We start from the raw sequence: 11,338 nt of genomic DNA on the forward strand, positions 1-11,338 counted from the left end.
ATGGGGCGGGGCGCGTCGGGTGCCCGGGCCAACAGGGGGCGGGGAGGAGCGGGAGTGCCAGGAGTTCGAATCTCAGTCGGGTTTGGAGAGCGGCGGGAGCGGGGCGGAGGCGCGAACGCTCCCGATGCAGGAGTTGTCAGGCTGCTGCCCCGGGCTGTTCCACGCTTTGCACCAGGCAGGCTGGTTTTAGTGCGTGTCTGCGCATGGGGAGTGTCCCCTGTCACTCCACAGCCCTAGTTACACTTCAGTGGGTCCAGGGGATTGGCTCCTGTGACGTTAACTCCGTGTATGGACGCGCTGTGCCCGAGTAGTGCTGCCTTGCTGCGGTTTAGCTGCCCTCCAGGGGTACCCACCCACATGTTAATCCAGATTAACTCCCAGCTGTAGATGGACCCCCATTGCACACACTGCACCTCAGTTGCCAATTTAGGAAAGTATTCCTGTTCAGGGCAGCACTTGAGCACATGCATAAATCATATCAACTTAAGCATGTGCTTAAGTGCAGACCTGACTAGGAATGGGTTTAAGAAAGCATTAAGGTCTCTCCTAAATTGAAGATTTAAATCTCTTTCAGGGGTTCTCAAATGGGGTCAGGACCCCTCAGGGGGGTCACAAGGTTATTACATGGGGAGTCATGAGCTGTCAGCCTCCACCCCAAACCCCGCTTTGGCTCCAGCATTTATAATGGTGTTAAATATATTTAAGAAGTGTTTTTAATTTATCGGGGGGGGGGGGGGTTCGCACTCAGAGGCTTGCTATTTGAAAGGGGTCACCACTACAAAAGTTTGAGAACTGTTGATCTATTTCCACACCTAAGTAAACATGGGGTGATATCTGAGGGGCTGAATACTGGCAACTCTGCACTCACTTTGCTTGTCTTTTGGGAGGCCGAGAAGAGAAGCCACAAGTCTTCCCTGGCCTCTCCTTTAGTGACAGTATAGTGCAGCCCCTCAGGAGGGGGGAGGGGAATGATGGTTCTCAGGACCACCAGGAGCCTGTCAGCCACTCAAAACATAAATTCATAGATTCAAGGACTGGAAGGGACCTCAAGAGGTCATTGAGTCCAGTCCCCTGCCCTCATGGCAGGACCAAATACTGTCTAGACCATCCCTGATGGACATTTATCTAACCTACTCTTAAATATCTCCAGAGATGGAGATTCCACAATCTCCCTAGGCAATTTATTCCAGTGTTTAACCACCCTGACAGTTAGGAACTTTTTCCTAACGTCCAACCTAGACCTCCCTTGCTGCAGTTTAAGCCCAGGGCTTCTTGTTCTATCCTTAGAGGCTAAGGTGAACAAGTTTTCTCCCTCCTCCTTATGACACCCTTTTAGATACCTGAAAACTGCGACCATGTCCCCTCTCAGTCTTCTCTTTTCCACACATGTTCCCCTGTGATATCCAGCCCCACACAAATCCCAGATCCTCAGTGTCCTCCCCTCCCCCAAGAAGCACTGTCCCTACCCCAATGTATTAGCTTTACCTTAAATCCCTGCGATTGTATAACATGCAGCACTTGTAATGAAATAAAAGTTTTATTTAAGAAAACAGATTCCACTAGCAACAAGGAATGGTGGAAACAAATGGCTACAATACAAAACACAATAAATCAGTGAGATCCAATCAGTGAATGGGTACAGGGTGCCTGAAGTCTCTCCCCCACTCCCCCCTTAAATGAATGACGACATAAGACTGCTTCAGTCTAAGGGGCCTATGTCCCACCCTTTGTCTGTTCAATCTCCCAAGGCACAGCCAGCCATTCCCTCCCCATCCCTATGTTTGGTTGGAGTAGATCTGACCGGCGTTAAATTGCATACTGCACTGCAGGACTACTTAAAACTACTAGAAACCTCGCTGCTGCTGCACCCCCACCCCTGGCTTAACCTTCTCCTAAGGTTCTGTCTGCACTTTTCCCCGCATCTCCTATCCATGGCCCCACAAAGTCAGCAGCCCTCCTTGTCAACCTCCTCTTGGCGCTGGATAACACCAGGAAGAGGATGTTGGACAGGGAAGTGCTCTGCAACTGTGGGGCCTATTTCCACTCCTCCCTTCCATCACACAGCCGGGCAGAATTCCTCTAGGCTGCATCCACTGGCTCCCTAGACCCCTTTGAGGAGTATAGGCGCCGTCTGGGGTACTCTGCTCGTTGTCCCCCTCCAGTTCCCTGCTTAGGGCCCTATATCCTCAATCCTGTCCGTTTTTTTATTAGCTGTCCCCCAGTATCATTTGGTTGTTGCCCCTCCCCTTAGGCTGGGGAAAGGGTCTTGGACCCGCCCACCTCTCAGAACTCAGTAGGTGCAGTGAAGGGAGTTAAGTAGCATACTGCACTGCAGGGCTTTACTTGAAAGTACCAGAGACCACGCTGCTGCTGCACCCCCACCCCTGGCTTAACCTGTTCATCTCTGTGAAATGCCCTCAGGTATGGTGCCCACTGGTGAGGCACTATGGGGAAAAAGGGGCTATATCGCCTCTAGAACCCCAGTCCTAGCCTGGCCCCCTTCTGCCCATGCTGCCTCACCTGCCTGACCCTGAGGGAGGGAGTGTTGCAGGCTCTAGGGCCCCAAATACCTTTTCTTCTTCCCTCCCCACATCCCGACCTATTCCACTTGGGAAAGGTAGTACCCAAAGCTCTGGGAGTGGCCATGGCCCAGCCTGGTCCTGCTCTGAGCTGCCTCTCCTAGGGCCCTCCCATCCCTTCCCAGTACACCCCCCCCCCCACTTACTGCCCCCTTGAAACCCCTTCCCATAGATCCCTCCCTGATAGCCCCCAATGGAGCACATAGTGCTACTGTTGCTGCATGGAGAGGAGAGCGGAGCTGAACTGGCCAGAGTCAAGGTCTGTCCACCCCAGGCCTCTTACTCCTTGCTCCGCAACTGACGCCCCACCTCCCTTCCCAGGGCATCAGCTGCATATATACTCACCACTCGTGCCCCATTGGCCATTGCTGATAGTCCGCCCCCACCCCAATGAAGAATCTGCCCCATCCCCGATAATGTGCATGCAGAATACTGCCAGGCCTTCAAAGCCCAGTTCTATGGGGCACCAGAGGGGACAAACAGCAGCAAATTCACAAAAGGCTGGGCAGGGAGATAGGAGACAGGCCTGCATCCAGCTGGGGACTGCCTGCTCCCCACTCGAGCCAGGCCCCCAGCCAGTTGCCCCCACCCCTCAAGCAGCGGGACAGGACAGCCCAGAGGGGCACTTGTCTAGGCCCTTTATTCCCTTCCCAGTCACATGGTACAGACACAGCAAAGTCCATTTAAAATAGCATCCCCCAGAGTGCTGGCATGGATGTCACTAGTGGTCACTCCCTGCCTCAAGCTGCTCTGCCCACATACCGCTCCACCATCCTGGGCAGAAAGCCCTGCAGAAAGTGATAGAAGTCCTGGAACAGGGGGCCCTGCTGGGGGGCTGGGGTGAAATACAGGAGGGTCCGTGTGTCCACCTGGCCTCCGCCCATCCGGGCACAGGCCGTGAACCTCAGCAAAGGCTCTGCCCCCATGGAATCTCCCTCCTGCTGGATTATGGCCTCCGACACCTTCTCCTCCACCTCCAGGGAGCCAGCCTCCTGCTCTGTGTCTGGCTGGGGGCTGCCCAGGTGCCGGAGCTGGCGCCGGACGCGGCGCCGGCCCATCCAGACACGGTGCCACATAGCACAGCTCCAGCTCACGCTCTCCTCCTCCTCTGGCGCTGGGCCCTCTACTCTCGGCCTCTTCTTGGCTGGGGAGACAACCAAGCTTCCTCTCTCGTCAGACCGGGGGTGCTTGGATCCCACTATAGGCTGCTCCCCTCCACTCTGCTCTGTGGGCTCCTGCCCCAGGGGCTCCCCTGCAGGCCTCATGCAGCTGCACTTCAGCACATCCTTCAGCACGAAGGTGATGGCGGCACAAACCTTGTCAAACCAGCAGCGCCCGAAGTCCCTGGCCTGGCACAGCTGCTGCCGGCTCCCAGGGGAGAGCGCCATCAGCGTGAAGGGGATGGTGATGAGAAGCCCATTGGGGCCCAGCTCCCCAGCCTCCGGCACCCCTGGCTGGAAGAGCCGCACCAGCCCCCAGGCCTTGCCCTTGCTGGATTTGCGCTGGTACTGCAGGCTGCGGCAGTATTTGGCCCCGTCCCGGCAGCAGTGCTGAAACCGCTGTGCTATCTTCTCATTGACGTTGGCTGCTACGTTGTGGCTCAGCTCGAAGGGGTCCTGCACGTTGAAAGGACCCAGCTTGAACTTGGGACCCACCTCTGAGAGCAGGAAGCTGGGCAGGGGCAGCGCCTGGCCCTCCTGCAGCGAGATCACGCAGCCAGCAAAGTCATGGTCCCCAAAGATGCGGAAGAATTCGGCTAGGAGGGAACCTGCAGGGAGATGCAGACAGATGAGAGGAAGGTGGCTGGGGGGAGAAGGGTGAGCCCAGGAGTAAGGATAAGGCCTTTTCCTGTAGTCATATTGTAGAGAGCATCATATGCTTAGCGTGTGCATTCTGTTTTGGTGATTGTTAATAAATAGAGGTTAAGTAGGATATTCCTGTGTAATGCTCTTTCACTGGTCAAAGACCCTGTAAACCCGCAGAAGATTAAGCTCCGAGTCCATGGAGGGGTAGAGCCCGGAGCCCACGGAGGGGTAAAGTTAGGTGCCTTTCGCCTGGGAACTGGCAAAAGGGAGAGGGTGCCTAAATCAACCAGGTTACGCCTTGAGCCCCAAGAACTAGGTAGAGGTGGGATGTCCTAGAGCATGCGGGCAACAAATTTAGGGTAAAGTTGGGTGCCTTATACCCAGAGCCCTAGGAACTGGGAAAGGGTGGGTGTGCCTAAATTGACAGGGTTACGGCTTGAGCCCACAGAAGGGTAAAGGTGGGTGCCCTAGAGTGTACGTAACAGATAATTTTGTGCAGGTAACACAGGGTGGCCGCAGGAGAATCAGGTAGGCAAGAGGCGGGGTGAGGGGGGGGGAGACAGAAGCCCTGCACAGACATGAGATCACAAAGGGGCTGGGGAAGAGCTCTCAGCCTGCAGGACATATGGGGAGCTGGGGAAAGAGAAATTCTCTTCTCTCTCCCCTCCCCCACAATGACACCAAGGAACCTGCCTGCACGGGACTGCCAACAGGAAACCAGGCTACATGGATCCTGGAGCAGCAGCTCAGGGGAGTGTTCCCATCATGCTCTGGGGTTGGAAGAGATGAAGGGAAACCACCCCTGAGAGCTGGGACAATCATTCACATCCTTTGCCCGGCTCCCTGGGGATTGAGACCACCCTCCCCCCGGCCCCGTCCCAGGCGGGCAGGGTGAGCCCACCTGGTCTCAAGTGGCAGGCCCATGAGTAGGCTGTGTACATGGAGTGGGGGGACGTCCTGCAGGCCATTACCCGCCCCGCCTCCCCCCCTCCCGGCACTCACACAGACTCTCCGTGTTGGCACTGGGCTCCAGCCGCGACGCGTCCTGGGGGAAGCTGCAATCCCAGCCATCCACAATGGCCTGATCCCCATCCCCTGGGGAGGAGACAGAGGTGGGGGGTGAGATAAACACTGCACAAGGGGCTAATGCAGCAACGCCAACTGAATGCACTGTGGGGTAACTCCTACCTGTCAGCTTCCTGAGCTGGGCCAGTGTGGGCAAGGCTGGGGGGCTGCGCGTCTGCAGGAAGAACAGCACCAGCAGGGTCAGTGCGTAGTTGTTGAGGAGGGGGCCGCCCCCAAAGGGGTTTCCTGAGGGGAGATGGGGGCCATTAGACAAGGCAACAGGGGTGTCCATACCCCAAATCCTAGACCCATGCACCGCCCAGCATGATTCCTCCAGAGGGGAGCTCTAACCATGCACCCCCCAGTGAGGGGAAGTGGGAGTCCTTACCTGCCAGGGCCTGCTGCTTGGCCCAGTAGCGCAGCACGTAGACCAGGGGACGCACCCGCTCATCAGCCTCCGTACAGAGCTGTAGGAAGCGCGTATTGCAGAGCGCCAGCCTGTCAGAGACATGGGACACATTGGGGGGGGGGGCAGCACCAACACCCCACACACACAGACACCTGAGGCACCCCCAAACCTCTCCATTGTCCTCTCCATTGTCCACTCCACCCCCCACCCGGCCCAGGGCAGCCCATGTGGATTTGGCGCTGGTGAACAAGTCTCAGCCATGGAGCCAGGACACTCCATGTCTCCCCAGAGTGGGGTCAACTGTTCTCTACACACCCTGCCCTGGAGGGATGCTCTAGACGGAAGAGGTCCCCCTCCCCTCCCAGATGGAGCTGGCTCCCACCCCAGGCTCAACATACCCTCCCACCATCCCCCACATGCACACCCTGGTCTCTGGGCCCCGCCTCCCAGGCTCTGCACCTGTTGTTGATGGAGATGTCTCCCAGCAGCCCTGAGTCCTTGTGGCAGAACTTGACGACAGGGCGACGGGCACTGTGCACCGCCTGGACACTGTGCACACCTGGTACGCACTTCCGTAGCACAGCTGCCACCAGCTCCAGCACCTCAGGCACCGTCGCTGTTGTCAGATCAATGTCACTCAGGATGGAGTCCTCTGAGTCAGAGTCTGGCCCTGCTCCCTCCTCGGCCTGCAAGGGGTTGGACTTAGTGCCCAGCACTCATCGTGCCCCCAACCTGCAGAAGTCCCTGCTACCAGTGCCTACCCTGCAACCCTCCAACCCCCCCCAGGGGTCCCCGTTACCATCCATTCTCACCTGTGCCCCCTGGGGTCCCTTGGCAGATGCCTGGAAAGTTTTTGTTTTCTCCAGGTCCAGGAACAAATCCAGGTCGCAGCCATGGATGTCAAATCCATTCACCGATGAGCCAAAGGGGAGGATGGCGCACCCTGCGCGCACACAGGAGGCAAAGGTCACAGCAGTGGCACATCAGGCAGGGACAGACAGACACACGTGCACATACATGGAGCTGAAACTTACCAGGGAAGAACTCTGAGAAAACCTCCTGGAACAGGGTGACCAGTAGGTGTCGCAGCCGCCTCTCGCTCTCGGAGAGCTCAAACAGCTGCACCAGCTGTGACATCTGGGCATCCACCTGGGTGTGTGTGGAGGAGTGAGGGAGCAACATCAAACAGCCCCCCCCCCACACACACGTGCATAGGATTGCATAGCCCAAAACCCCACCCACCTCAGAACCCCCCCCCTTTCCTCCTTCCTCCCCACCCCTAAGCTCTGTGAGCTCACAGCCCAAACCTCCACTCCAGGGATCATCCCAGCTCCAGACAGCTCAGAACCTCCCTCATACACACACCCTACGGGAGTGTCCCTACTCATGCAGCTCAGCAGCCACCCTTGCCAGCAGCCAGGAGAGGCCCCAGGTCCCCATCCACACTCACATCATCAGCCTGGCACAGTGCCTGGACCAGCTTTTCAGGACTCAGTTGTACATGATGTGCAGATCCCTGCTTCTTGGGAGGCATGTACTTGAATTCCTTCTTCTCCCGGGGCTTCACCCGCAGCCGCTGCCCCCCCAGGCAATGCTCAGGCTGGGCCAGCACCTTCTCCATCACTTCCTGGTCTTGCAACTCCACAATAGCATAGACCCCCTGCGAGCGAAAAGCACAGGCTGTTAGTAACAGGGAGGGGTCTCATCCACGCCAGGGAGCCCCTGGCCTGACCATGGGACTCACCTTGTCTTTATCCATCACCACACTGGCCACGCCCCCGAAGGCCTGAAAGTACTCACTCAGCTCAGGGGCTGATGTACCCTTGTGGAAGCCACTGACAAAGACACTGCGCAGCTCCTGGTCTTGGCGTTTGGCACGCAAGCTCTCCAGCCGCTGATGCTTCTTCCCCTGCAGATGATCTTGTAGGCTGGGCTCTGCAGGGGAGACACATGCAGTTCAGGAGTGATGGGGAAATGCAAGGGCAGAGGCAGGGTGGGGTTGAAGGTCACACTGTCCCCAGACTGCAACTCCCTCAAATACTAACATCCCTGACCCAGAGGACAATCTTTAACTTGACACTAACTCCCACATAGCGACTTCTGACTTAACACCTCCCACAAGCACTCCCAGTCTGCGACCCCTGACCTGGATGGGAGACCGAGACATCTACACCCACAATGCTGCTTTGTTTGCCCTAACACTAACCCCTGGCTCCCCAAACACACCATAACACCCCAACACTGACCCCGATTGTGACCTCTGACCTGCATGGTGACAGCAACCCATCCAGGTTATAGTCCAAAGATGTCACATCCTCTGACCGATTGTTACTTCTGACCCCAGGACCAGACCTCCTATAACCTCTTAGGTAAGTGGTGCCATAAACCCAACACTGCAGCCCCACCGAGTGTGATCTCTGATCCCGACCCCCCAACTTCTACCCCCGTCCAGACCCCCACGCCCAGGTGACTCGCGACCCCGGTGACCCCGACCCCCCCTCACTGTTGGCCGCAGTCACATGACATAGGCGGCAACGGAAGCCTCCGCGGGGCAGCGACTCCACATCCGGCTCCATCCCGGGACCGAACTACGCACCACCGGAAGTGTTTCCTCCTTGATCTTCCCTACCAGGAAGCACTTCCAACGGAAGTGCCCCATCTAGCGATCGCTTCTACCGGAAGTGGCTTGACGCCACTATAACTTCCGCCGGACGTGGTCCGTTCCGTTCCCATTCCTACAACGTAGGTGGGGCTAATTGGAATATGCCGTATTGTAGTGTAGGGGTTGACACCTTATTAATAATCACGAGTGGGGCGCGCTGATTGGTGGAAGAGGGGGCGTGTTTGCGCAGGGTTCGCGGAGAACGGGAGACGCTGAGCCGCTGGCAGCGGCTCCCTCCGGCTCGGAGCCTCCCCCAGCAGCGGGGGGACCCTAAGATCTAGATACCCCCGGGGCCGGAACAAGTAGAGATCCCCCTCCGGCTCCTCCCCCACCCCCGGCCGGGGCAAGTGGGGACTCTGCTTCCCAGCCCAAACACCCCTTCCTGCCCCCACTCCTAAATACCCTTCCACTTCCCAGCCCCATCCCTCCCCTGCCCCCTTCCTGCCCGCAGCCCCTGTAGAGCCTCCCGCTAGGCCTGCTCTCTGCAGGTCGAGCTGTTCTCCCCCAGGGGGCTGCAGCTCCCCCATGGCGCTGTACCTGCTGGCCCAGCGTGCCCATGCCCGCCGGCGGCGGCGGGTGCCCCAGGAGCGGGTGTTCAAACCCCGGATCCAGTTCCTGAACATGCCAGAGGAGCAGGTGATGCGGCGCTACCAGCTCAACCCTGAGATGATCCGAGACCTGTGCCACGCACTAGAGTGTGACCTGCAGCCCTCGACTGGCCGCAGCCATGCTCTCCCTGTTTATGTCAAGGTGACGGCTGCCCTCAACTTCTACACCTCGGGCACATTTCAGACGCCGGCAGGCGACGCAGCTGGCATCAGCCAGGCCAGCATGTCCCGCTGTGTCTCCCAAGTCACGACCGCCCTGACCCGCCGTGCCAACGCCTACATCCGCTTCCCCTTCCAGCCTCAGCAACAGGCCCGCACCAAAGAGGAGTTCCTACGCATTGCTGGCTTCCCCAACGTGCTAGGCACGCTGGGCTGCACCCACGTGGCCCTCAAGCCGCCCTCGGATCATGAGAACCTCTACCGCAATCCACTGCACTTCCACTCCATGAACATGCAGCTGGTGTGCGATGCCCACGGCATGATAACCCATGTGGTGGCTGAGTTCCCTGGCTCTGTGCCGGATGCCCACATCCTCAGCTGTTCCAGCCTCAGGGGCATCTTTGAGGGGCACCAGAACCTGGATGGCTGGCTGCTGGGTGAGCCATGGCCTAGGGGCCCCTCCGTCAGTTGCCCCACCTGCCAATGTCATGCACCTGTGGCACCCCTTACTTGGCTGTCCTCACTCTCCAGTGTCTCCACTGTCCACCACAGAAGTAGGACTCTTATCTCAGCAGAGTAACCTGGATCCCACTCCTAGCCCATCACTGCAGCCATGCCTGCACGTAGGAGCCAGGGAAGAAATCAAGGCTCCCTGCACCAGCCATAAACCACAGGCCAAGCTCCAGTGGTGAGATTGCTCAGGGTGGTTTGAACACAGGTTGTGTGGTGAAGGCTCCATGACAGCTGCTGGTCACCTGCATCCTCCACCCCAGCCTGATTTCCCTGCTATGTGCAGGGGGCCCTGAGGGAGTGCCCACCCACCTACCAGATTCTGCTAGCTGCCTCAGCCTGCCCTGCCCCTCCCATAGGGGAGTGGGGTACACTGTGTCTTGATAGGCCCTTCCTCCCTCTTGGAGCATCATGGACATTTGCAACTTCCAAGCTGCCCAAGAGAGGGAAAGGCCCCCATTATTCCACTCCCCTGAGCCTGTCAGGGCCCCTGCCCAGAGCCTGATTGGAGTTGGCATCCTATAGAGGGGAGAGGCCCCATCTTAAAGCCTGGAGACTGCCATGGGGATGGGTGGAAGGCCAGGGACAGCTAGCGAGTCAACCTGCATAGCATAACCCCTGTGTCTGGTTCTCCACAGCGGATGGCACCTACCCCCTGAAGCCCTGGCTGCTGACACCTGTGGAGGCAGCAGAGACAGCAGCTGAGCAGCGATACAATGCAGCGCACATGGCCACGCAGGCTGTGGTGGGACGTACAGTGGGGGCACTAAAAGGCCGGTTCCGGTGCCTGGACCAGGCAGGGGGGGTGCTCCAGTACAGCCCCCTCAAGGTCTGCCACATCTTTGTGGCTTGCTGTGTCCTGCACAACATGGCTGTGGGGCGGGGCATTGCCATGCCTGAGGGGGTGGAGCTCGGTGCCAGGCTACCTGACCAGGCTTCTCCCCACCCTGAGCCCCTCTCCCAGGAGGCCCAGTGCCTGCGGCAAGAGCTCATCACCAGCTACTTCAGCTGAGGGACAGCCTGGGCCCCTGACCTACATGCATGTGGGAGGAGATGCAGCGGTTGGAAGCCAGCCCATAGATGGGGGGGGGGGGGGGAGAGTTTGTGGTGGTGGAAGGGCAAAGCTCTCTGGGTTGGACTATGGGCCATAGCCCTACTAGAGCCAGCCCGGTTTCCCTCCCAGCCCTTTGGACTGGTGGGAAGCACATACCTTCCCTGAGACAGACAAAGAGCAAGAGCCTTTGTTTGTGTAGGACCTACACTCACAGGCAGCAAAGGCTAGGATCCTGCCACCACAGAGAGCGGACTGGGCTGCTGGAGCCATTTTCCCCAACCTAGCCACCTCCAGGGGAGGAAGCTGGCACTCTGGCAGCACTGGAGAAGGTACAGAGGGCGCTCTCTTGTGAACCACACACAGATCATAGGTGGCCCCCTGGCAACTCTTCCCTGCTAGGACATTAAACTGGCTCCTTGGCACTGGACTGTGCCTGATTTTGAGTTGCGCCTCAGAGGGTGGGGCCCTATCACCCTTTGCTTCCTTC

The 11,338-nt window shown here is 58.2% G+C and overlaps 2 protein-coding genes across 3 annotated transcripts; one reads left to right on the top strand and one right to left on the bottom strand.

Annotated features, from left to right (window-relative positions):
- Window positions 1-1,518: 1,518 nt before the first annotated feature.
- On the bottom strand, window positions 1,519-8,502 carry TUT1 (terminal uridylyl transferase 1, U6 snRNA-specific). 2 transcript variants are annotated; one of them, XM_054035805.1, is made up of 10 exons: window positions 8,455-8,502; window positions 7,659-7,793; window positions 7,309-7,518; window positions 6,893-7,007; window positions 6,671-6,801; window positions 6,318-6,544; window positions 5,838-5,947; window positions 5,573-5,695; window positions 5,387-5,479; window positions 1,519-4,347 (listed from the first exon to the last, which is right to left on the bottom strand). In XM_054035805.1, exons 3-10 carry the CDS (start codon window positions 7,477-7,479, stop codon window positions 3,320-3,322), a joined length of 1,998 nt encoding a protein of 665 aa, XP_053891780.1. In that variant the 5' UTR covers window positions 7,480-7,518; window positions 7,659-7,793; window positions 8,455-8,502; the 3' UTR covers window positions 1,519-3,319. The 2 variants fall into 2 exon arrangements, with proteins under 2 accessions (XP_053891780.1, XP_053891779.1); XM_054035804.1 differs by lacking the exon at window positions 8,455-8,502 and adding an exon at window positions 8,362-8,445 and having other exon boundaries at window positions 7,603-7,793.
- Window positions 8,503-8,626: 124 nt separating this feature from the next.
- Window positions 8,627-11,278, top strand: LOC128840676 (putative nuclease HARBI1). The gene is made up of 2 exons (XM_054034970.1): window positions 8,627-9,724; window positions 10,436-11,278. The coding sequence occupies exons 1-2, from the start codon at window positions 9,046-9,048 to the stop codon at window positions 10,807-10,809; spliced, it is 1,053 nt and encodes a 350-aa protein (XP_053890945.1). The 5' UTR covers window positions 8,627-9,045; the 3' UTR covers window positions 10,810-11,278.
- Window positions 11,279-11,338: the final 60 nt, after the last annotated feature.

The sequence above is a fragment of the Malaclemys terrapin genome, chromosome 7 (assembly GCF_027887155.1).
Source record: "Malaclemys terrapin pileata isolate rMalTer1 chromosome 7, rMalTer1.hap1, whole genome shotgun sequence".
Classification (NCBI taxonomy): Eukaryota; Metazoa; Chordata; order Testudines; family Emydidae; genus Malaclemys; species Malaclemys terrapin.